General features: G+C 37.3%; 1 protein-coding gene across 1 annotated transcript in view; it reads right to left on the bottom strand.

Moving 5' to 3' along the window:
* LOC150083963 (uncharacterized) overlaps positions 1-11,393 on the bottom strand; it is a 96,338-nt gene extending 84,945 nt beyond the window's left edge. Inside the window, exon 1 of the mRNA XM_090375667.1 lies at positions 11,266-11,393. Within this exon, the coding sequence (XP_090231793.1) occupies positions 11,266-11,356 (91 nt within the window). The 5' untranslated portion in view covers positions 11,357-11,393. The remainder of the gene's footprint in view (positions 1-11,265) is intronic.
* Positions 11,394-27,995: the final 16,602 nt, after the last annotated feature.

Here is a 27,995-nt window from a genome sequence, read left to right as displayed (position 1 = left end):
ACCGCAAAATGATAAACAAATACTGTACTACTTAATTAAAAGAAAATGGCTGCTATTTTTAGGATATAGCGCCTTTACGTTAAATATTTCGTAAAGGTATTATCACTACTTTTAGGCTGCTTGTTTGTAATGAATGAAGCTGAACTAATTTAAGCAATTCTATACTAACTTCCACTTACCGCTTAAGTCACAGTCGAAAGATTTTCTTCCCTCGAGCTTCGTGGACGATAACAGCTGTTATCAGTTACGTGGTGAAGACAGATGGGAAAATTTCTCGCACTTTAAGACTCCCTAAAACAAACTTTTATCTGTTGTGTATTATGCAAGGTCTCTGTGAAGCAGAATGCATACGCGCAGCATTACAGCTTACTAATGTGTTTTTGTTTCGCAAACAAGCTGATCATTTTAAATGAGACCCATGAAAATGCAAATAGCTTTGAATAAAAGAGTGCTCGACACATGGAATTTACAAATGACATTTATTCTGTGCATGGTGTCGTCCATCTGTCGAGAACCTGTAACACTATGAATGCGCATGCCCAGTGCAAAGCGGTTGATGGATATGGAGTTTATCATAAAGGAGCGGATATTAATGATGGAACATTACCTCTAAATAGAGTCGTTTAAAACTACTCAATGTGATTTTTGTAGACAATTTCGATATCGTAAGGTGCCATCAAAATCTGCGACATGGACAGCTTGTGAAAATGTTCAGGGAGATTAGGAATATGAATGTTATGAGCCTTAATTCCTGGACACCTCATCGAGGAGAAGTGGATCGTGAAAGTGTAGTTTCAGTAAGATAGGCAACAAATCACACTTCAAGTTCATCTATGGCGAACTGTCCCTCTTATTCGAAAATTGCATAATTTCAAAAGGTAAATGAACACCACGCTCACTAGATGTTTTCATTGGGCTTCTTTTTTGTAGGGCTATGTTAAAGAAAATGCCTACAGCAATAATTCACGCACTTTGGGATAATTGAAAAGGGACATTTCCAACTTCACGCTACAGAAAATTATGTTGGATATGTCGTCCTGGCCAGTTGTGTGCTGACTCTTCAAAACAGTATCCTCATTTGTATTAATCTTTCTGTTTTTTTTTTTTTTTTTTTGTCAAAAGAATCAGCAATAACTGTCATCGTCTAATTAGATTTCTTTCTGTATGTGAGGCCAGTTGGATTTCTTTACGTATATTACGTATTTTGAGACAGTGTAGTCTTTGAAGAGTCTAGGACAGATATTTGTCACCAGGGATTGGCGATACTATAGGTTGACCTTTGCTCTAGAACCGCTTTTCCCAAACTGGGACCGTAGACCAGTTGCAGAGGTCCGCGAAATGGACCTTCTGGAACTGGTCAAATTATTCGTTCTGTGGATAGCAAATTGATGATAAATAAACTTATTATTATATATTTAAGTAAAAATAAGAATAAAGTTGAGTTGTTTTAAACATAAAACTTTGATAAAACTTTATCCGATTGCTAAATGCTTCCAGTTTTAGTTCTTTTGAACCACTACAAACAGGCAGCGAAAGGAATTGGTGCATGTTAGTCTTTTCTGGGAAACCAAATTAAGTTCTTTGCGAACAAATCTCTTTTGTGAGTGAAGAAACCATCCAATGAAGAAAGAATCAGAAAAAAAAGTCATCGTCCAATTAGATTTCTTTCTGTATGCGCGATCAGTTGGATTTCTTTACGTATATTAGGTATTTTGGGATATTATAGTTTTTGAAGAGGCTAGGATAAAGATTGGCGCTACTGTATGTTTTGACATTTGCTCTAGAATATTCAATTTTGCTAAATACTTCCAATTTTAGTTCTTTTGAACCACTACAAAGAGGCAGCAAAAGAAATTGGTGTCCGTTAGTCTTTCCGCTCCTTACTGCGCAACCAAGTTATTAAGTTCTTTGCGAACAAACCTCTTTTGTCAGTGAAGGGACCATCCAATGAGGAAAAGGCTTTAACAGAAAGGACTTGAGTGACTTGTAATTTTGAGAGATTTGCCTTTAAAATCTCTTTAATAAAGAGTGTAACAATGATTTATAAGGAAAGTCATTAAGCAAAAAAAAAAAAAAAAAACTAATACACTAACTTCCAGCCACTTGGTCACTCGTTGGCATTGCTCCTGCCTCCACTTGTCGGGGTTAGAAGCCTAGGAACAGCCCTAATTACTAGTGCTAAGGAGGACTGACATGAATAACACAGCTCAGGTCACTTGGATATCCAAATCCTAACCAGATCAACATTTCCATGGTCAGCTTTCTGAAAACAGATGGATATTTTACGTGCCATAAATGGGTTTCAAATATCAATAAAAATCACTCTGCACGTGAAATCTCTTAGTTTACAACGATATGGGAAAAGGTTCATAAAGATGGCTTGTGATTATATTGAAGAAATGTAATCAATCATTTCGATAAGTTGAATTTTCCTGTAATTTCCTGGATATAAATGCTTTCCCCCTAATTGTTGTATAGTGTAATATTATACCATTCTGTGTGTATGTCTGCATACGAGTATATATAAGATTAAGTTGGCTCTGTTATTAACAGCTTTAAGTATTCAAAGTTAGTCACGGATTTTGTTTAGTCTTTGGGATAATTGAAAAGGGACATTTCCAACTTCACGCTACAGAAAATTATGTTGGATATGTCGTCCTGGCCAGTTGTGTGCTGACTCTTCAAAACAGTAAAACGTTGGTAAAACAGTTTTTTTTTTTTTTTTTTTTTTCACTTTTTTTTCTTCTAAATACCGTATATACAAAAATATCTGTTTTGTCAGCTTTATCGTAGAGTAAGGAAGTTTTCCGAATTCATTTACAAATATCCAATGAGCCATTGTCGGGAAAGCAATTTTCCGACAGATCCCGGGAACAGTTTTTAAATGTAAGCAGATTGTTTGCTTAGAAGACTCGATTTTTTAGTCTTTTTATAATTTTCCATATTTATAACATGTGCGATGCTTCTTCTGATCTGAAGAATGGAATTCCTCTGTAGCATTCTCAGACTGCCATATAAACGTATTTCGGTTGTTCCTTTGAACATCTCAAGCATACAAAATACATAAAATAAAATGATATTTAAAAACAATAATAAATGAATTTAATAAAAGATAGTGAAAGTGTCATCGTGTTTTTTTTTTTTTTTGGGGGGGGGGGGACTCGGTTAACCGCGTATAATTATAAGACGCGAAATATCCTAAGGCGTCAATTTAGCAGATGCTGACTGCACGAAACATGCTGTTGAAAGATAACGCCACCAGGGACACATTTCACTTCTTCCGGTATGTCACTTATGGGGAGTGGGAGATTAATCTTCTTCCGGTAGCAAAAACTGGGACATTCCGTTCTTCTTAGGGTTAAGCTATTTTTCAAATTTGAACGGGTTCTACAACAATAATAATAATGAACAACTTCCCAAAGCGACTGCTTTGGGAAGTTGGAAAATATGAATTTAATACCATAAATAAAATTAAAAAAGATCCTTATACAAATATCGAGATCTTGTGGATGTGAACAAAGCGAACTTGAAAAATGTTCCATTCGTTTAAATCCGGGTAAGTTGATTATACGAGAGCTGTTCAATAAAGAATGATCGTGATTTTTCATGTACAGTACAACCGTACTGCTTGCTATTTCTAGCTGAGCTACAGAATTTAAGACAAAACCAAGGTGCATTATATAGCAACCGCGCAGTTGACTCATGCGCATTGTGTGACCTTGGCGGTCAGTGAAGTTTATGCCTGTTCAGTTTCGCTAAAGTAACAATGGATGTGACACGCGAGGAACAGTGTGCTACCCTCAAATTTTGTTTCCTTCTCAAGAAAATATCAGCTGAAGCGTATGAAATGCTAAAAGAGGGTTATGGTGAGCCTATGCTTCGATATAGCACAGCACGCATGTAGTTTAAAATGTTAAAGATGGACATGACCCATTCATAGAAATGGGCGGTCCGTGCTCCAGCAAATGCTGTTACCACAGAAACCATAAACACTGCTTCTGTAATCCTGAGAGATAATCGTCGTATAACAGTAAGGCAACTGGCAGAGATGTTGAGAATATCAAGGAAGCAAGCACAGTATTCACCATGACCATTTGCATATGACGTGTTTGTGCACGTTGGGTTCCAAGGTAACTCACACCTGAGAAATAGTAAGTTCGCGTGGAGGTTTGTTAGGAGCTGCAACGGATGGTTACTGAAGATGATGAGGTTTTGCACAAGGCGATAACAGTGGATGAGACATGACTTCGTCATTTCAACCCAGCCCATAGAGTAAGCAGCGAAGCTCTGTTTGGTAGTCGACGTCTCTTGGCCAACACTGAAAAAGCAAAAGTTGTGGCTTCTGCTGGAAAGGTTATGGTCATCTCTCTCTCTCTCTCTCTCTCTCTCTCTCTCTCTCTCTCTCTCTCTCTCTCTCTCTCTCTCTCTCTTTTCTTTTCTTTTTTTGACATTCAAGGAGTGATTGACCAGCATGTCGTACAATGTTATACAAGTGTTATGGGACCTTACTCACAGAACTGAACTGCATACTTTGCGGGATCACATTCATCGCAAACGACCACAATTGCACGCAGGTGGGTGGATGCTGCATCACTACATTGCGAGACCTCATATTGCTCATACTGTCATCGAGTACTTAGCCAGCATTAATGTCAAATGCGTTACTCATTCGCCCTACAGCCCTGACTTTGCACCTGTAATTTTTTTTTAAATTTCCAAAGTTAAAGAAGGAGCTGCGAAGAAAACGTTTCCATTCCTCAGAAGAATTTGAAAAGGGCCATCTAAATATGGATGATTAATAAAAAGGTATGTTGTGGAAAAAAAATTATGATCTTTTTTATTGAACGGCCTTCGTCAGGGCCGGATTTAAACTTGTTGTGACCCTAAGCTATAACATGTACGAGGCCCTTCTCTCTTACAGTTCACCTGTGACAGTATTAAAAAAAGGATTTTTTAAGATGGAGAGCGGCCCTTTGTAATGTGAGGCCCTAAGCTGGAGCTTGTTCAGATTATTTGTAAATCCGACCCTGGCCTTCATGCTATTGTGTGTGTGTGATTCACAGCGCAAGACATAAAAATACGGAGCCATATCAAGTCCTCCATGTCACTATCCTAGTGACTTGATTTGGAACAACGACTTTTGGAAGCAGGGGAGATTTCAGAATTTTCTAAAGGGAGGAGCTAAAGCAGCTAATGGGGTGGGGAGTGGAAGTAGTATTCGGGGGAATCATTAAGCTGTAATGATTCCATCATCAACTATTTAAGCCATCATGTGCAGTAAATAAAATCCACATTAATTTGATCATGAGGGGCGATTATTTTATAATGGTATTCACATTATTTTGATCATATTGATTGGTTTTTCGTTCCGTTGTAACGAAAAACCGGGCTATAGCTCCTAACTGAGCCCGCTCTGATTGGAAGAGAAAACAATCGATAATGAGAACCTGTTGCGCTTTAAAAAAAAAACAAAAAATAAAAAATAATAATAATAATAATAAATTTTTTGAGCAGCGGGTCACTAATTTTCAAGAATGAAATGATGTTCTTACTCATTTAAAAAAAAAATAGTCTTCTCAAAAAATACTAATAGAAATCTTATATTTTATCTAATGTTAATTATTTTAAATAATTTCATAATATTTTAATATACTTTTTGGGTTTTATCTACCTGATATTATTATTTCATTCATCCGGAACCTGCGAAAAGAAATACAAGGAGAGTTTTAATTAGAAGCCTTTAGATGGCAGCACCATCACTCCCACTAATTTGGTAACTCAAATGTGGTTGTTGCCGACAGATCTTATTCAGAAGATCGGCCGTACCAGTTAGCGTCGGAATGGGTGAATGGGGGCGGGGGGGGGCAAGGATCTGAATCAATTATTATTATTATTATTATTATTATCATCAGCCATATGGCGCAAGGAAGCCTGAGACTTTTGCTTCACCAGCCAAAAAAAAATTCTGAGAGAGAGAGTGAGAAAGAGAGGGAGTCAGAAGTAGAATCACCAAGAAGAAGAATGATGATATCCAGCTCAGGGCCCTGGGTATGCCAAGCCCATACTCACCAGATGTGAGCCCCTGGGGTTAAAATCTGTAATTAAATTGAGTTACAGAATTATCATTAGATGAGTCTGTATTTCAACTTGATGAAGTTATCAGAGAAGTATTAAGGGTAGCACTTACACTATTTACAATTGGAGCCTCCGTAGCCAGGTGGGCAGGAGCAGCAGTGCGTAACACACGCTTCTTGATTAGACCGGGGTTCGAGCCCGTGCCCACCAAATACGGAGGATACGGAAAGGTCAGGGAATGACTACTGCATATCCCCAGAGCAATATGGCATTAGTTGCTAATGCTCCTAAAAACCAAATACCCCTGTTTACAATTAAATTGTTACGCTATTTACAAGCGACCATGCCAAACAAAGAACAAAAGAATTTTACAAAGAGATAACAGCGATTTAGGAAACTGAAACATTTAAAATAACCACATGCTGCACAGTCAGTTCAGTTGGTAGAGTCCTTGTCCTCCCCACACCGGGTGGAAAAGACAGTTCGAATCCTGTCGATGACAGAAGAATTTTTATGGGACTTTTTTCACAACGTGGCTGAGTTAGTCGGTCTCAGACGAGGTAGCATGGTTTTCTTTCAGCAAATGGCACAGAAATGACCACAGAAAATAGCAGTGAAAGTAGCATGGCTAGAAAAAGATAAACTCCAAAATTTGAAATCCTGCCTACCAGCCCTTACAAAGAAATAATCGTGGAGAATTAAAAGTGCAGAGGATCTAATTTTGGCTTAAAGGAAACTGTACTGAACTTAGAAAAAGATTCTATAAATCTGCTAAATTGGATATAAAAAGTAGGTCCAATTCCTTGCTGCGAATCTCCAACAGGTACAGCTAATTAGATTTACGAAAGAGTGCTTCATTTGCGAGGAAACATTTACCGAAAATGGGATCCAAAGTGGAACTTGTAAATTCTAGACATATGATCGATGCCAAACTAGATAATCTTTATTGTCATAGTGATTACTGTATTGCAAAAAAAAAAAAAAAAAAGAAGAAGAATATTTAAAATAACTAATAAAATAATGGCTGGGACAACTCTCTGTACTTTACCAATCAATGAAAATATCTATTGGGGAAACTGCATTTAGTGGGAAAAATTTTAGTATTAGTAATGACAAATGATGCATGAAAGCGAGCTTATATAGAATCACTCCCCCATATTACCTGTCCATCCCCTAACAGTTTATCTACTTCTTTTTTGAATTAACACCTGATGGAAATTTTTTTCAGCAATCAATTGCCTGCTGGCTGAAGGAAAACTTCCGCATATTTATCCTGCAACCACCTTCCCCAATTTGAATTTTTGACTTTCAACATTGAGCCATTCAAAAAATACCATGAACATTGAGACTACTCAATCCATTCAAAACCATAAAACACCTCAATCAGATCTCCTCGCAGGTTCCTAGTCTCCAAACTCTGCAATTTGCAGAAATGTACCCTTTTGTTCCTGTCACTTATCTCATTGCTCTTCTCTATATACCTGTTTCAATAGATCCACATCCTTCCTAAAGTGAAGCTTCCAGAACTGTATGCAGTACTCCAGATGTGGCCTAACAATTCATTGCCTTATACAACGGGATAATCGCCTCCTTATCTTTGCTGGCAAAATTCATCATTTACAAAACCCATCTGCTTTCCTACCAACTCAGGGAACTTCATGTCTGACTACACAATTATACCCAGGTCGTTATCATGCTCCACTACCCTCAGTATGGCACTATACAGTTAGTATGTTGTTCTGGAATTACTGCTACCCATATGCAGTACCTTGGATTTGTCTATGTTAACCTTCAGTTTCCACTTCTCAGCCTGTTTTCTTAATTTTTGTAGATGTTGTTGCAGTAACGTACCCTGATTACCGTCCTACTAACCTTTGTATCATCTGCAAAACTCAGATATTAAGCCTGATATTCCTTTGTCAATAACATTAATAAATATAAAAAACAACACTGGGCCCAGCACTGAACTCTAGAGAACTCCACTAATAACAGTAGTCCAAGAAGAGCAGTACCCATTGATAACGACCATTGGTCTTCTTCCACTCATCCACAGCAGTAACTTGCCCCTAATGCCACATTTCCCCAATTTGTACAGCAGTCTTTTATGTGCAAAGGCATCAAAAGCGTTTATGAAATCTAAGTATATGGTATCAAAATTATATTTAGCATCCAGTTCCTTTGTTACTACATCATATCCAACCCGAATTTGATACTCTTTTAGCATCGCTAAAAAAATCCATCATGTGTGAATAGATGCGCAATATCTATTGTTTATCAACAACATGGATAGGATCAACAGTTAAACCATCGATATCAAGTGAACCACTGTGATTAGAGGTGTCTTATAAAGCAGATTAAAAACTTTTAACTATATTTTTACCTTTTTATGATATCAATAAAGGTTATTTGCTAATTTTAATCCGTTTTTTTTCCTGTGGCAAGTAAAAAAAATTGTTATATTTTTACTTCAGCTTATTTTTAATACGCAGGCCTCCCCCCCTCTCCTATATCGCTCCTACTGGCTCTCTGGTGAAGTTAAAAATATAATTAATAATCCTTTTCCAATGTATCTATCTGATAGCTTTATAGTTGGAGTTCGCTGTTTTCAAAATATTCTTTTGATGTTTGTTATAAATGAAGGCTGCCCTGCTTAGTTAAGATCCTGTACTTACTACATTCATCCCTAGCACGAGGCGGTAGTTGACTAGCCCTTAGCCTAACAGAGCACATCCGGTTTATGCTAGTGAACTATTTATTACTATTAATAATCTCCCACTTGATGTCATCACATCGTCCAAGATTAATACTACCCTAAGAAAATTACTTCACACCGTCCCTTAGAAATTAGTTCACGAGAGAGAGCGATATTTCAGGCTCAGCGTGTGTACGTGGGTAGACACTAAGTTATTATACTTAGAGGGACAGAGGAGGGGCACGAAAAGATAGATGAGTGGCAATGAACTCTGGGATTTATCTTATGAATCGCCCTAACTTAAAGAGAGAAGTAAAATTAATGTATTACAAGTTTATATTTTTATTTTATCTCCTGGGTAATAATTTCTAACTTTGGATATTCATTATCAGAAACCTAATTCTGCTAAAATTTTATTTGGCCTGGCCTTTTCCATCTGTTTTAGACTTTAGACAGGAAATCTGTACAGAGCGAATAAAACTGGACTTGCGCAAGATTTCGTGTGTAAGAATAAAATTCCATAATTGTGAATCATCAAATTTGAGGGAGAACAAAGAAAAAGTATTGTTTCTTTAGAGCTCGATCTCTTGGTAACCTTGTTGACCATATCTTGCGCAATTGTATAACAAATTAGACCTTAATTAGCGCAAGAGGAAGTGTGTAGTGACGAATGAATCATACTACCGCCCTCTGTTTTTTTTTCTAACGGAAGTAGGCTTGGCATTCGAAGAAGTTCATGGACTGTTAATTTTATAACTGTTTCAGTTTGTAGTAGAATAAATATTTTTCGAAACAGAATTTCCTGAGCTCGTTCTCTTTCGGCAATTTTAGCTATATAGAGCCCTTTTAAGCAACAGACTGAGTAGTTGTTTGTTTTGAGAAGAATGAAAAACAGCGGAAGAAACAAGGATATTTATAATGCCCAGAAAAAGAAGCTAAAAGAAGAAAATTGGCGAGGATGCATGTCATGTACCAGCAAATGATATACGGTCCACAGAAGCTGGAGTTTCTGTTTGTACTTCGCTGTACGTATCTCGACACAGTTTGGATTCAAAGTGACAGCATATTTCCTGCATACCTCATACTTTATGCCTTCCAGGAAGGCTTAATTACCCACTCTCTTTAATGACGTTCCAAGTACCCATTTTACAACTCTTTATCCGCTATTCCAGCAATTTGATTACGTTTAATGGTAGTTTTATTATTATTTTTTTTTTCGCTTTCTGTGACCTTTCGCAGTATTTAATTTTCTCCTCCATGATAATTTTTTGTACATGGGACCAAAAAGTTGTCTCTAGTGGTATTAACTGTTTTTACAGCGGTACATATTGGGGCAGGTGTGTCCAGCTGTTTCTCCAGCCTTCACTTTGGAGGTTTACAAGTTTATGGTCACATACCTCCTATAAATTTTACCGCTTCGATTGGCGGTTTCTGAAACCAGTTTGGCAGCACATTCTTCACTTGACATGTGGTGTAGGATGCTGAAGGTCATTGTCCGGAAGAACGGGTTTCCTCCTATTGGTTCTTCACGTTTTAAATAAGGTGACTGTGAAGCAGCCTAAATCTTTGTGATCCTAAGAGATGAGTTCTCGCAGTTCCATTATCTAGCAAATTAAAGCAGTATTTATCTGTTAAAATTATAGCAGTAGTATCCCACCCCCCAAAAAAAACTTGCTTATTAAAGTGGTTTCAACTTCATTACTTTCTTAATTATTAATTCAGTTATGAGATACAGTGATTGAATTTTTATACCACCCTTTGGTACATCAGTTGCAAGAAAAAAAAATCGCTTTTTTTCACATTAAAACTACTTCTGTGTTGTAATATAGACATTTAATGTTTATAGTATGGCCAGATGCAGTGCCAAAAACAAGCATGGCCCTGTTGTTGAGATTTCTTTCTCATAATACTCCTTGACGAAGAGAGAGAAAATGCGAAATTTTTTAAATCTAAAATTTAAAATTTTGAAATTTTAAAAGGACGGTATATCGAGCGATATAATGCCAACGACGTAACTCAGAGACTGCCTGTACTTAAAATTAAAATGGACAAATAAAAGCCAGTAAGTCAGACTTTCGCAGCTTATGCAAAAAAAAAAAAAAAAATCTTGTCTGGTTCTACTAGCTCTAATAAGTGTTTGTCCAATTTCACCTTGAACTTTCTCAAGTCTTCTCAACCTCAGCGACCTTGGCAGGTATTTCATTCAGTAACCATTTCTTGGCTAAAAGTAAACTTTCAGGTTCTGAGATCCAGTACTCTCCCTTCAGTTTATGCAAAGTGGTTTTTGTCTCCCAGAAAGAATATACAGCCCTTATTCACCCCCTTTAGCGTTTTATATATTTCACCTACAGTGAGCACCCAGTTTATGAACATCCAATTTCGATCTTACGAACAAAAATTTTTACGACACCGGGTATTCCATCTTGATGTTACGAAATTTTCTACGACTTCATAAAGCAGATTTTACACGTAAAAATGGATAAGAAAGAAACACTTACGTAGGGTTATTACTATAATAATAACCGTACTCGAGTCCAAACTTATCTCCAAAGCCATTGTGCTAAATTGCAGTACTGTAGTGAATCCCATCGATGACGTGAGGAATTTTTATGCCTTTTTCACAACGTGGCTGTTAGTTGGGGTCAAGAGAGGGATATCGTGGTTTGTTTTCTCCCGGAAAGTTGGAGTTTTCGTCCACGAAATAGCAAATCGACAACAGAACACACGCAGTTTACAAATATAATATATACGGCACAATAAACAAACAAACAGTGTTGTATGCCCTATTGTCGGTTTGCTGGATGAAAAACCCTAGTTTCCAGGAGAAAAACCATGCTAACCTAGCCAGAGATCGATTAACTGACTCACATTGTGAAAAAAAACCCATAAAAATACCTCACGTCATTAGGAATCTCACAGAGAACAACCGTTAACTGAGAATCAATCACCCAGTCCCAGTATTCGAGGATAACGACAACAGAGTTAAAGACGCATTTGAGGCGGTAACAACTTATCAGGTGATGCAGAGCGAGGCGACAGTTGCCGATCACGTGATAAGAGCATGGTGATACTGAAACTGTTGTGTTGCCATGCATTTTGCCGAGAACCGTAGTTGATAACGTAGAGTAACTCACTAACATGATACTCCTACTGTAATTCGAAAACAATAGTCAATCTACAAATTTTAATGTGATTTTCGTGTTCAGCAGCATTAAATTAGTCTAGATTGGGTATTTTGGTTTTCGTAACATTTTATGTGTTGACCAGTGTTATACGAACTGTGCTACCCACGAGGCATATGTTCCATTAATTCATAAATATGGCTCCACAAATGCAATCCACTTGCACTGTAAACTGCAATAATATTATTTTAAATCCTGTTGTTAAAGAAGTTTTAAATTCCGTTGTTAGCACATATATTAGAGATAAATCTTATGGTTATCTCACTTGTATTTTTGAGAGTGAACATTTTCTTTTTTGGAACGCATCCTATCCTTATATCATCATTATACTGTATTGAATCTATGGAAAATCGCTTCTGGATCGTTGTATTCAGGATCTGGCTTCCAGACCTGAATACGATGTTCCAGTAGGATTTTACAATGATTTCTATAATGGAACTATAACCTCATTTTTCCTAGAATTCTGGTAAATCATTTATAAAATACCCTTGGCCTTTTTGCACTGCGTGGAGAAATCCATGCAGTGGCAATAAAGTGCTAGGCATAAATGAGTTAATAAAAACTTTGAAAATTAAGAAAAATTAAACGTGATTCCAAACTTTTTAGGGGGAAGTTTATAAAGAATATAATGTGTAGTAAAAGTTATCTCATTTGTTTCTTATCTCATTACGTTGCTTCACGTAAACGTCTGAACAGACGTTAGATCAGGGCCGTGTCAAGACTCTTAAGGTACCCGAATGAAAAGAAAAAGCTGCTGCCCTTTCTCGCTCACATGATAAGGTCATATTGGTATTATTCATTTTGCTGTCTCTGATAACTAGCACCAGGATGCGGTGGCTTCCATCTTAACACGGCCCTTCATTTGTTTATAATGTAGTGCGTGCACACCTGTACTTTGTTAGATGGACAATGCAGTTGCCCACTGGGTTCCCATTGTCGGATTCATTTTGTGTACTGAGTTTTCCGCGCATGAGGAACGCCCAATTTTACAATAGATGAGGAGGTGCAGCGCAAGAAATGTAGCCTTACAAAAACAAGAAAATCGGCGTCTAGCCGACCACGCGATCACGCCTTCGAAAACGTGCCACTATCACGTGAACAACTTGTCTTTAACTCCTTAACAGATGTATAATCTTCTATTGAAAGTAACAGCAATGGTACTTCTTCCATTAAAAAAAAAATTACGTTACAGTTTATTAACGAAAATTGTCTAAAAATAAAACTTATTTTTAGAGGATTTGGAATTATTGCATGTTCTTTGTTCCTCTTAGCAAATTTCAATAGCTTGAGTGTAAATCGTTGTGTCAGAAGATACCACTTAAATTGAAAACGATATTTTAGAATGAGCGTTCGGTTACGAACTTTAAATGTATTGCTGACCCTGGCATAACCCTTGCATTAGCATATCAGGTCATGTAGTTACGGCATGGGCAAATCGAAATAGGTCACATCCCTCCTGCTACCATTGTCGATCTTGCAATTTTATCCGCCTGAAGCTGTTGCTTAATCATGAACTATGTGGCACGTTCTGAGCTTCCAAGAAATTCGGAGAAAGAAAAAAAAAGAGAGACAGAAGAAGAAGATGGAGATGGAATTCATCACGCCGTGCATGACAGCAGCTACGAGATTATGCCTTCGGATATATTCCAGTGGTTTAAATATCGTAAATGACACTAACGAACAAACAAGTTCTTGTGCTGATCTCGGCCACCTCCTGTAATTATTTATCAACCGCGAACATAACGCAGCCTTTCTCTCCGGAGCATGTTGGCGATGTGACAAGTTTCTGTGAACCTTGACCTTTAACAATAAGCAATCATTGAGGCGATTTACTGTATTTACAAACTAAAGAAATCTTTGTACGTTGTTTCACTCTCGGATTTCAATAGTGGATAGGTTAAAAATAACGAGTTGTAAGATGCATGAAACTCATAGGATTCGAAGAAAGATGTTTCCATGGAAACTCCACATCATAATGCTCTACCATTGTGTATACCAAAATATATGCTTACGTATTCAAATGACGCAATTATAATGACAATCTTTCACGATGGCATTGATCTCTCGTTTTGTGAGACCGCAACGAGTTGTCTATGTGTCGCATTACAAGATAAATAGCACTTCTCGCTATATGTTATGTAATATGGCGGTAATCTGCAATATGAAGGTCTTATTCTTTTCAACTGTCCACTTATCTCTTACAAATAAACAGGGCGTGATTATCCATTTATAATACTTCCAGGAGAGTAGGTAGAAGTTTTGGGGTAGGTTAAATTCAGTACCAGGAAAAAAAGCCCTCACTGATTTCCCCTCCCTCTACACGTGTCTTCCCTGAATAGTGTGTAATCATTTTGATGTAGTACAGAACAACTATTAGCCATTATCTCTTAGATTCTTAAGAAAGAGACTCATTACACAAACTGCAGTGGGCCAGGACCAGTTCTTCCATTGCCCTTCCCCCCATCCATTTAGACGAGTTATTCTTCCTTTCCTTTAGGCTAGCTCTTAAGAATGAAGCCTGTGTTCCATCATTCTCAACAAATTTCATACCTGAAGTGTACAGCCAGGACGAATAACTTATTATCCGTGGAAAACTGACAAACTGGTTACTAAATTTAGACTACTGCACTTTGCCCTCCGACTGTCTGTCGCTGTCTGTTGTCACCTCCAAATCTGACCATGAGTCACTTCCTTGGTATATCTATCTTTCCTTACTGAAATTCCAAATGCTACTTTTCAAGATACTTTAAACTGCTTGATAATTGCTTTCTTTCCCTGTAATATATTACAGGGAAAGAATTAGTTGGAATCATCTTAATTGGAGGAGGGAGGAATTTAAAGAAGCCCCTAGGCCTCCGATCTGGTCTGCATTTACAGATTCTTACAAAATTTAATTATCCATAAAAATTCACATTAATTTGCATACAATGTGGCGGTCGCTTCAATCCCTTCCTGTTTCTAAACCCCCAGCTCTTTTAGATCGAACCAATAGAAATCTGCAAATTATTTTTATTATTATTAAACTTTGTCCGCAATTATTTTTTATGTTTTTAATCCTTTTATTTTTTATTATCTAGACATATTTTCACTTTTAGATTTCATATATTCCCTTCACTTAATTTAAAGGCGCCTTAGCATATATGCATAATGTGCCTGTTGTATTCATCATGTCCGTCCGTTCGCATTCAAAAAATATTTATATTTGGGCCTTTTAAAAAGATTTGTCGAACCATTCCAAATTTCATTAAAATTGAGCCAATAGAAATCCGACAATTGTTATTTCTTTGTTCGTCAGTCCGTCCGCATGTAATAATTCGATTCCCGGTGGGTGGATTTTCATGAAATTTTATTCTAAACTTACCAAATTTCATTAAAATCTGCAAATTATTATTTCTTTCTCTTCCCCCCCTCCCATAGGCTATCTATATACCGAATATTGTAGTTGAAGTACTGAATATGTGTGTTGCCATACGGTTGGAGTATGGAATGGACAGTGTGGCGGATGCGCTGAAACGAAATGTTCGTTTCTCGCATAAAAGTCTGTTATTTTTTAAAATTACAAATCATGAATCATTACTATTTACTAACGTACATGAAATGTAACGCACTGTGTATATTAACTAACTTGTATTTACGACACGATATATTAGTAAACATTTAATTGATAAGTTTGAACGAATTTCTTCTCCTAGTGTGTACTGTAGTGTCCATTTTTAATTAGTTAACTGTGGTTTACGAAGTAGGATGACCCCCCAGCCCTCATCACTGGTTTTTTTTGCTCTTCAAGGAGTAAATAAATGATGGGTGATCACACCCACCAGTCAGTAGAGTCAAAGTTACATGATCCTTTCCCCTCTGGAAATTGCAGCAATGATAATTAAGCTTCGTTATGCACTGACCTGGTCTAATTTCAAGAGAGATTGTTGATAAAAGGGAAAAAAGAATGTACACAGATGTTGCGTAACTACATAAAGAAGCAGAAGTAGGAAATATTAGTTCGTGTAGATGTTTACACGGTCTTATTAATATATCCTACTTTAAGAAGTGCGATTTCATTTGGAAATTTTTCTTTGGTTACATAATTGGATGATTCAATTTTTTTTTCCTTTTTGGAATGGGGCGCGCCCGAACAAGATGTTGATGGATCCTGGGGATCAGAAAGAACCATGAACCATCTTATTCAGGGGACGGACATTGTCAGATTTTTGAAGAGTCCAGACTTGCCTGATTAGGACATGTTATGAGAATGGATGATAGCAGAACAACTGAGTATAATGAAATAGAAACCTACATGGAGGAGGACGAGAGGAAGACCGCGAAAAAGATGAATGGATGAGTAGAAAAGGACTTAAAGACCATGAGAATAAGAAGATGGAGGAGTCTGACTTCTGGGAGGGCTTATTAGTGGTACATCGTCGAGAAGGCTAAGACCCACCCTGGGTTATAACGCCAGAAGAAGACGATATTATGCATCCTAGTAATGATAGTAACTATAATGTTCATAAGTAACTATGACTAATCCCCGTGCATTGGAGGAACTCAAAAAATTGCTTTCGAGTCCCAGTGTATAGAGATTATTTTGATACACTTTGCCTTATGAGGATTTAAGGATGATATGACATATCCGCTTGCAATGCAAATCTTCTCAGTGGTTCCTTGGGCGACAGCAATAAACCCTGATCATCTTAGAAATATCGGGGATCAGTTATTTTTACTTTATTTATTTATTTATTTATACACGAACGAACGCTACCTGTTTGAAGAAAACGGGTCACTAATCGTGAACTTGTTGATTCATTTGGTACTGGTTAGTTTGGATATTTTTCTCAAAATTCGACTTTGAAGTTCGCTTACGATTTTGAAGAAGTAGGAGAACCAGCGACTAAAGCCACATTGCTCCGTGTATATTGTCTGTAAATTGCGTGTGTTTGAGGTCGATTTTCTGTTTGTGGACGAAAAACCCGAGTTTCCGGGAGAAAAAAATCATGCTACTCTCGCCTGATGATGACTAACTCAACCACGTTTTGAAAAAGGCCAGATTATTATTTTATTATTTTTTTTTCATACATCACATAGGCTATCTATGTACCGAATATTGTAGGCGAAGCACTGGATGTTTGTTGCCATGTGCATATTTTACCATAGGTTTCTTTTTAATTGATTCATTGCGTATTCAGTGCCTTACTGAAATACCAGGCCCTCACTCATATATCGGGCAGTTACGCTCACATTATATTTATTACTTGACATATGCTTCAGTACAGTATTAAATATACCCTTCATCAGGCATAATGGTTGTAGAAGATTGATTTCGCCCCAGACCTCTCTAATCTAGTGCTGAGCAGTGAAATCATTATTCTGTGAGGAAGGATAATTTGTATATACACTGAGGTTTTTTTTTTTTTTTTATGTAAACCCCAAACACGAGAGGTATTAGAACCTATAGTACTTAGTACCGTGCTTGGGTCGGAGGTTGAGAAGACAAAAGAAGATATTTGTTGACATTGGACTTGAACTTCTGTAGGCTGTAATTTTCAGGAAATACGTATGAAGGAAGGTTGTTCCAGAAAACGGCAGTTGAATGAATAAACGAGGAAGATGAAAAGTTGGTTCTGTGAGTTTGAAGTTGGACAGTAAATGGATGTTAGCTGGTGGCTGCACGTGTTCGGGCTGTTTTGAAAGAGAGAGCGGGAATTATAGAAGCCAATTCAGAAGAACAGTGCCCATGGAAGTATCTGTAGAAAAGGCATGCAGCAGAAACAGTAGTACATCTATGAGACAGCGAGTGGAGAGACTCTGTTAGAGTTGAATCATTAATTAACCTAACTGCCTCTTCTGAATGGAATCAAGAAGCCTAAGAGAGGTTTTGGGGACACCACCCCAGATGTGAGAACAATATTCCATGGGAGGGCAGATTTGCGATTTATACAGAGTGAGCAGCTGTTTGGAAGAAAAGTAACGCCGAGAGCGAAAGAGAAAACCAAGTTTTTTAAATGCAGAGGAAGCAATATTTGTAATGTGCTTGTGCCAAGAGAGATTAGAAGTCAGGGTAATCCCCAAAAGAGATATATCATTTTGTCTAGAAATCGCAGTGTCACTAAAGATAAGCATAGGAGCAGAAGAATCCTTTTCGCGAGATATAAGACAAGACTGAGTTTTAGAAGGGTTGAAATCAACTAAGTTGTCTTTGCCCCACTGGAGAATTACCTGAAGATCGGTATTTAAGGAATTGGTAGCAGATTTTCGAGAAGTTGAAGCTGATTGAGCAGGGCAAGGTTTCTCAAAATGGAAAGTAGAATGCAATGTCCTATCATCGGCAAAACTATGGATAGGATTTCTAGTCAATGGAAGAAGGTCATTAATATACAAGAGGAAAAGAGTGGGGGAAAGAACTGAACCTGGGAGACACCGGCATTAGTGGAAATTTAGAAGCCAGAGAGCCATCTACCATCACCCTCAGTGAGCGATCAGAGAGAAAACTGGATAACCAATTACCAAAAACAGTTGGCAAACCATAAGATGGTAGCTTGTTTAGAAGACATTTATGCCAAACACTGCTTTACAATTGTTGCGAGCTTTGGTGTAGGCAGAAAATGACACTGAAGAATTAGAAACAAGCCAATTATGATATGCAACGTTCTTCTCTTGAAGAGCCTTAGCACATTTATTGGAAAACCAAGGTTTAGACAATGGACGAAATTTCAAAGTAGAGTGTGGGATAAAGGATTCCATTCCTGCAAGAATAATTTCATTGACAACATCTGAGCAAACGTTGACATCAGAAGTTTTGAAGCAGTAATCCGACAAAGGAAAAGAAGAAAAGAAATCTCGCAGGTCATCCCATTTTGCATTCTTGTAATGCCAAACAACACGAAGTTGGGAATAGCCATGAGATAAAGTCTCCATTAGAGAAGAGAAAATCACCAAGTTGTGATCTGAAGTGCCTAAAGGACTTCTCACTTCGACCGTGTACTTAGCAGGGTTGTTTGTGAGAAAAAGATCAAGCGTGTTGGCTGTATGATTAGGATTGCCCGGTATTCTTGTAGGTAAATGATCAATCTGTGCAAGGTCATTAGTAATTGCAAAAGCCTCAGCTGGGTTGGTGTGACTCGAAAACGGAAGCCAACTGGATTTGTGAACATTAAAATCACCAAAAAATTACCTCACTGTTAGGAAAGTTGGACTGCAGAAAGTCAAGTTGCAAAGAGAGGAAGTCAAAGAGCTCCAAGTGATTAGTGGAGTTGGGAGAACGGTAGAGACAACAGATGAATTGACAGAATGAGGTAGAAAGATTTTAAGCCAGAGAAGATCAAAGAGAGGAGATTCCAAATTGCCAAGTCTCTGACAGGGAATGTCAAAACGGACATATGCAGAAGTACCATCCATCTTTGAGGCCAAAGGAATCATACAGCGAATAATTTGGGCATCTGAGATGAGCAGTAGTTGAATCAACCGATAACTGAGATTCTGTCAGAAAAAGTACATGGGGGTTTGGCAGACTGCAAGTGGAAATGGTCATCGTTGAGATTAGAATTGAGACCACGTATATTTGTGAAATGAATTAGGAAGTGCTTGGGAGGTTTAGATATTTTCGCAGATAAGCTTACTCTATTAGTTTGACAATTCATTGTGTACTCAATTGTAAGAAAAAGTGGGTGGGACTGGCTGTATGAAGTGGCCACTTTATTAGGTATACCTGCGTAATAAAGTTGTAGAATGATGGTATTTACCATTAGTCAAAATATTTTTACAATATAGTGCCAGGGAGTTTCTGTCTTTACTCACCGCTTTTACCAGCCTGGCGAGGGTGTCAGACATCTAAACCAGCGAACGTACTCGAGGGCTCTTCAGACTCCCAATAACGTTTGGTCAGATTTTTCCACTCTGTTTTCAAAATTTCGTTGCATCTCCACAACAGATGCAGTAAAATGCAGTATTACAAATTTATTGTTCTTTATATCATAGTATTTTTCATCGTACACCATTTATTCCTAACATTCTCGCATCGGATTCTATATGTATTTCTTTCGAGTATACAGGTAAATCGGATTTCGAGGACAGGTGCCACTCCAATATAGTCTGTTAAATCGAGGTTTTTCTATTTAAAGCAGAAATGTTTATCCGTGATCACAACGTGTCATACCCTGATTTAAATATTTTTCCTTTGCGCTATGTCAGTACACGCAGTTGTTTTCTTTTAGCTTAAAAGTTTTCTATGCTTTACCTAGATTTGTTTTAATGGATTCATTGCATATTCGATGATTGCTCTACGCCATACTGAAATACCAAGCCCCCACTTCATGTGTTTGGCAGTTACGCTACCGGTACGTTCGAATACCATTGCGATATGCTTTGATCTCTTTATGTCTATGTGCTATCAGATTCTAAATTTTTATGCCCCATGAATTATTAGAGTATTCAAGGAGGGTTAGGATACTGTTTCTCTCCTATTTCTTCCCTCACTTTGCCAATTTTAGCCTCTGCTTGTTTCTTACCCTCTGTTAGCTCCCTCACCCCTCTCATCTTATATACTGGTGTGTAAAACTTAAGGACCAACACCATTTCTAAAGGTTACAACCACAAAATCTTTACTTAAGGTACTCTTTACTGATGAGAGTAGATTCAGTCTCAGCAGGGATTCTGGATGTCAGCTAATCTGACGAGAGGTTGGCACACGGTATCACCCCGCAGACCTAACTGAAAAGGATCGGTATGGCGATTGAGATGTTCTGGTCTGGGGAAGCGTTATCTTGGATGGATGTACACAACTCCAGATACTGGAAGGCGGTACTGTAACCGGTGCACGCTACTATACTGAGGTAATCCTTCCTCATGTGCATCTGTTTCGAGTTGCCATTGGCTCCGAGTTCGTGTTTATGGATGATAACGCCACACCCCATCGCACTGCAGCTGTTGATAAGCTTTTGGAAAGTGAGGACATTGTTCGTATGGATTGGCCTGCCCGTTCTTCCGACCGATCTAAATCCCATCGAACACATATGGGACGATCTGGGAAAACGCCTAGCGGCATGTCCACACCCACCAGAAAATGTTCACCAGCTGAAAATGGCGCTGACAGAGGAATGGACGATGTTACCGCAAGAACTTATCAACAACGTTGTTCTAAGTATGGACAGGCGGTGAAAAGCCTGCATCGACATTAGCGGTGGCCATATCTCCTACTGAGGACCACCTCTTCCCTTTGTTCCACCTTTGGCAGTGATTCATCTGTATCATGGCAACGAGTGCTATGTTGCCATTTTTGAATAAAGTCGCTCTGTACCGTTTTGTTTCCGTTGTTGTGTCGGTGTTGTTTCCTTCATCATTTCTGTACCTCACGAGGTACCTTTGGTAGGCTTTTCCCATATCCAGGCCACTCCTATGAGAAGCTACAGGCGAAAACCTGACTGATCCTTAAATTTTGCCCACCAGTGTATGTATAATTTGCGTATATATTTGTTCGTCTGCTATCTGTTGGGGTAGCTGTTACTCTGCCAGCATGTTCCTAAATTTTGATTAATTATTGCTTTTTTATTACATCTTTCTAACTCAGGTCTGTTGACATATTATTAGGTCCTACTATTACTGGCAGGTAGCAATTAGAAACAGATGTATTGAATGTTGCTACCCCTTGATAACATACCATTCAATGTATCCTTATTGCAACTCAACTTTTAGCAACGCGAAAATAGTTTATTAAATACTGTACTAGAATTTACCGTACGAGAGTGGTAAAATTCCGAAATAAACTGAACATTTCGGGCTTTTACAGTAATACACTCACCCACCCACATAATACACACGCACACTGTATATAATTTGGCATGGTTGCTACAGTACTTCCAGTCACGATCTGAAAAAATTTCTTCTCTCAGAAATAGTAATTATTTTCTGTTTTCTTTGAGATGCATTATTCTGTTGTGAGGCACGAATGTACAGTACAATGTACGAGTATATGGGCTTCTGCAGGAATTAGGCCTTGAGCATAACCCTGATGACCCCTGGTCACAGATTGCTCAAAAGGCTACTTGAAGACACGCCCATAAAAACCTTCAGCCTTTTAAATGACGCTGTCGACATAAAAGAAACAAACTTTTAAAATTTTTATTGTTTTCTCCACTGCCAACTCAGAACCATTGTTCGTTTGAATTGGCTGTTCAAGAAAAATTTATTCTTGAGGATTCAGGAGAGGCTCTGTGCATGTTTTATTACGTACCCATTGCAAAGTTTTCCTTACTCATAGCTTGGTCTGGGATGATTTTAGAACTGAGGGTTGGTTTGATATCAATTATTGCCAATTATTTATTAAATCGATTGTTGTTTTTTTTATCGCCGGAACTATAAATATGAGATTCTCTTCCTTCATTTCTATGCCTAGTTCAGTCTGCCCCTAATTTATTGGAATATTTAGGAGGGGAATCTCGCCATGGGCGACAAAAGTTTTAAAGAAACTAGATGATTATTATTTACCAGCATGTTAGAGAAAATAGGGGTGACAATATTCTTGACCCCATCATTACTTACGAATCAGATGAAAGTACAGGAACCATTGGCAAGAACGCAGTCATCAGTCGTCAGATGAAGAAATACGTTGCAGTAGTTATAGGTAAAGGTACGGGTTTCAATTTCAGAACAGGGGACTATGGCAGTTTAAGGCGTTACATGACATATATTAATTGTGCGGATTGCAGGAGGGCGAGTAAATTAGAATCATGGAATACCTTTAAAGCAATAATCACGGAAGCCATGAACGCATATATACCATTGAGAAAATATAGAACGAGGAGAAAACCAGCATGGATGAACACGGATTTGGCCAGTCTAATAAAACAAAAAAGACAGTATGGGAAAGTTACAGAGCGATGAAGCCTACAGCAACTACAACAGATAGGGTTAGGGAGGCCAAAACTGAGTACGAGAAAGCACTGGTTAAAAGTGCAAAGAATGGGGACAAGGAGTTTTTCATGTATATGAATACAAAGAAGAAAAGAATCAGATCGTAGCCTTGTGCACTGGGTGTGGGAAAGCCTTAGATAATCTTAGCTGATAACCTAAGTCTTAGAAAGTCTTAGCTAACGTTGGTGATGAATTCAATAGGTTCTTCGCATTAGTCTTTACTGACGAAAACCCTTTATGATGATGAGAGGCTGTGCCATATGAATTTAGTGATTTCCAAATTACAGATGACTGTTTATTAGGAAAACTTTCGAGCCTAAACGCAAGTACGGCTCCTGGAGTTATGGCATATACCCAGTAATTTTGAGAGAAAAACGGCCAGAGAGCGTATTGAACCATTGGAGTTAATTATGAGGGCATCTTTGGACTCAGGAGAGATTCCTCGGGATGGAGAGGTGCCAGTGTATCTCTAAGTAGTTGAGGCTCACAGTTTGAAAAAATTCAGTGGTCAACTGGATAGTTACCTATGTAAAGAGGGAAGTGCATAATTCGTATTTTCTTATCCACTTTTTTCTTCCGGTGCACAAAAGCCTGTGGCTTCCTTGCACTATATGGCTGATATTAATACTGTTGGTTATATTTCCTTCCTTCTCTTTAACTGCTTTATCCCTTCCCTTTATAAAATTCCGGGACCACTCCTGCTCATATGGTACACTCATTTTATTCACAATATAACTTTACTTCAAACTTCCCTTTGTTTCCACATAGGTAGACTCAGCTAGTGCAAGACTGTGGCAACTTGTCACGAGGAAGTGTCTTCTTCAGTATTCAAATAAACAGCTTCTTCCTCTCAGAGTAGTGCTGATTATTTGAAGTAGTGCAATACTAAGACAACTCACTGGGAAGGTAGAGAGTGTTATAATAATGATACTGTTGGCTCCAACGTTGATTTATCACCTCTTTTATTATTATTATTATTATTATTATTAAACCGGTAATATCCCATTAACTGATAATTATTTTGCTAAATTAAGTGAAATTTGGTGTAAAGAAACAGAGAATAGTTATAGATAAATAATAAATAACTGATTAAAAAATTATTACATGTTTCAAATAATGGCAAAAAAATAAAGAGGATTTTTTAAATCCTCTTGATTTTTCCGCCATGCCTTCAATAATGGTACATATTGTGTGTGTAAAACATATCAAAATTAGCCAAGCTACATATTTTGATATCACATATAAATCTGAATATTCCTTCCAGTTGCAATTCATTTCTGGCTATCGCTGTTTGTTATCAACAGCGCAAGTTGTTCCTCTCACTAACTGCATTTTCTTGTTTACATAAGAAACACGAAACATGTCATAAGGTTATCAGCCGCTTCTGGACGCACGAGCAAACAGTTCAGGCCAGTGAAGATAACTTTTATGTCGGAAGTTTTTGGAATTTCGATGTCAGAGCTTCCGTTCACATTTCAAACATTTATTTCGTAATTAGAACCAAAACTTTTTCAAGGTTTGTCTACATTGCTATATTTTTATCCATTATAATTAAAAAAATAAAATAAAATAAAACTTGACATTTATTTTCTTCAACTGGATCCTAAAGTGGTAAAAAATATCGAAGAATGACCCTGGAAAATTTAAAATATACCATTTTTTTTTTTTTTTTTAAATATACTGCACGGCCTGAATGTTATAAGCACAGTCCCATATGTATTAACACGTCGAAAGGAGATACAGTATATTCAAATCAGGAAAGCACAAAAAATGGTCACATGTCAAACTAGATGCCCCAATTACTATCAACGTAATCAACAACTAAAACTGACAAGATAGGCAGAACGTATGATATTACCAATTTCCAAATATCTCAGTCATAATCTTCCAAAGAGGATTTATTGTTGATGCTCGATACATTTGGACTTTGATAGCAAGAATAAGGAAATCACAGGATTATCCAAGGCTACACCATCCAGAAATTATAAGAATTGGTCGGCAGATGGAGCATCCAATCATATTACTATAAGGCAATGGTTAGGCCACATCTTGAGTACTGCATACAGGTCTGGAAGCCTCATTTCAGGAAGGATGCGGATCTGTTGAAACGGTTCCGGAGAGGAGCAACAAGATTAGTGAGGGTCGGAACAAAAGGATATTCGTACTAACAATGACTGTTTTTGTAAATTGCAGCTCTTGGAAAACAGGCACCTGCTAGGAGACCTGATTGAAGTATTTAAGGCTTTAAATGAATTGAGTAAACTATATGCTGATGGCTTTCTTACTCTTTCTCGGATAACACGCATGAGGGGATATATTTTAAAGGGGATGAATATATTAGTTTTTGTGATTATTTCTTTGAGTTTTTCACTCAAAGGAATAGTCACAATAGACAGTGGGTGCGTTGTACTCAGATTTTTCGTGTTTGAAGAATTAAAATGAAAATGTAGTGTCCATTGTGATTAATATTATTAAAAACAAAAGTCTTTTTATAGTGGCATTCATCACCTCTGTTGAGAAAACTATTAACGAATTGTCTTAGTTTCGCAACACCGATAAACAGCACTCCTTATAAAGAGAATATGATGTGAATCAGATATTGGAACCAGTTGGATGACTTATTTCTTCCAGCGTCTCAGAGAGCTGCTCAAATGATCTGATTCTCGCCAAGGATCTGGGCATATCGAAGATACTACAGTACAATAACCGATGGTGAGTAGCGACCACAACGAGGTGGAAACTATAGCAGGCTATGGGAACTGTTTAAGGGATTTATCCTGGAAACCATTAACATATTCATTCCATGAAGTGCCGCAAAAGAATAGAGGAGGTACAAGGATCTTTCCTAATGTCATAGAGTTAGCCTTAAGGGAGAACTACTAATTGGGAAGGCGGTGTCATTAAAAAAATACAGATTAGTTATTGTCAGGAGTTCATCATCTCCGATTGGATTTGAATCCACGCCTCTCTAAACGAACGAGAAGTAGCGAACCCATTGTACTCCTACGATGGACAGCCACTTACCTTTGTATCCACGTTAAATTATAAAAATATCCCTAGTTACGATTTAAAATCATAAAAATATATACAATAATTTGGACAAAAAAGTATGATTTCACGTTTTTGTTCTTGTGTTGTTAAATCTGTACTGTTACGTTAACTACTGTAAAAACTAACTGTAAACTGTATCACTGGCTTGCTGTCCTGAGGTATTCAAAAAACTTTTAAACAGTTTTAACATTTAATGTATTTTCTTAATCCCTAATAATCCTTAGAATGATGTGATTGTAGGCACTCATGCAGATGAATAAAAGATTAAATATGTTGTAATTATTTGCGAAAGTACTTCAGAAATGAAAAATGGTCCTCCAAACTTTGCAAAGTTAGGGTCTCCGCTATTTAAAGTTTCGTTAGGGTATTGCGTAAGAGAATTGAACTACTACACTTGGCTGTTGTCCGAATTTTACAAACAGGAACTTAATTATTCCATGGGATAAAAAACGCTTACTGTGAAAATTGCTAGTGATTTAAATAAGGGAAAATGAAGTGGCGAGCAGTTCATGACCCATATTACATTATGTAGGCCATTATATTTCTTTTATGAAAATTTCAAGTGGCAACTGGTACATGACCTGCATTGGAAGCGACACGTCACTTGGTGCTTACTGTCTGTCATGGGTGATTAGATTCACTTAAACTTTATTCTGACTGATGAAATATTTCAAAATAGGTTCAGAAACCTGCCATTTTCCAAGTTAAGTGAAGATTAACACCAAAGGAAACAAAATTTTCTCTCTCGCTAGAGGACTAAATTTATATTTGTTTACAATATGGATATATAAAATACATTAGGTACAAAGCAAGGTTTTCAAAATGCAATTTTTAAATCGAAAGTATGAATAACTGTGCACAAATAAGATCGTTAACACATTAAAAAATTAATTAATTCGATTGTTTATTTTAAAAGAAGCTATATGGTGCTCGTTTTGAAGATAATGGAAGGAGACCAAATTGTTTACAAGTGTCAAAACAAAATGAAAAGTAATCACGATATGATATTCAGTATAATGGGTAAAACATAAATTTTAAAAATCTGATTTGAATCGACTCAGTATGGTAGATCATGTTTTTCTGCTTAAGAGATTATAGAATATTACATGGTTAATTATACCAGAAGTGAATATTGTACAATAATAGCTATATTTCAATTTTCTCAGCGATTTTGAGGAGACAAGGATTTGGTCTCATCCAGATATTACTGTAGACAATATCGATGATGGAGCATGGTAGTTTGAATAATTTTAAATCATTGTATCGTCGGAAAAAAAAAGTTCTTTAATATCACATTTCTTTAAATATGAGGATTCAAAAGAGAACCCTGAAAGACCCAGATCTGAGGGCATTATGAAAGAAGCAGAAGCAGCATCTTCACTTGTGATCCTTGAGATAAAATCTGCCCTTTTTGCTCATTCTGTTCTTTCTGCCTCGGGTTTATTCCATACAATTTGAGTTTCCGTGCAATAATATCATGCTGTACATGATCAAACGCCATCTTTTTGAATATATGAAAGAAATTCAAAAAGATGGCGTCAGTTTAATGACCTCTGCTAGATTATTGTTGTAGGACTTTAGGAGCATCAGCGACTACGGCCATATTGCTCCTTGTATACTGTCTGACGATTTATCCTACGAGGACTTCTGCTAGATTCAGATGCATACAGTGTGCAATCGTAATCATATTTGAAATGGCAAAACGATTAAAAAAAATTCCAGTTGTATTTCGAAAATGAAAGAAATAAAGTATTATTAATTTCATAAAACATGTAGCATAATCAAAGATAGCATCAACTGAAACCGAAGTTCCACTTAGCTGGAGAAGGCCATCTGCTCTGAAAAACTGACAGTGCTACTCTAAGATTAATGACAGTCCTTCAGTGAAGAGCAGGAAAGTAAACAGAAAATATTTTATTTTGAAGAGTGAGTGCATGATTTTTAGGAGTACAATATGTAACCGAAGCACTGAAGAGGAGTGACGTTCTTTTACTTTATGTATATCAGCTTATAGAAAGTTTGGTTGCCATTCTCTTGGAAGAAAGGCAAACATTTTTGCTTTTTTTCCCCCAAGATTGTTTTCAGCTGGACCCTTTTAT

Source organism: Mastigoproctus giganteus, chromosome 6 (genome assembly GCF_048544385.1).
Source record: "Mastigoproctus giganteus isolate SK-2022 chromosome 6, ASM4854438v1, whole genome shotgun sequence".
In the NCBI taxonomy this organism is placed as follows: Eukaryota; Metazoa; Arthropoda; class Arachnida; order Uropygi; family Thelyphonidae; genus Mastigoproctus; species Mastigoproctus giganteus.
This window is presented reverse-complemented; position numbering and strand designations above follow the sequence as displayed.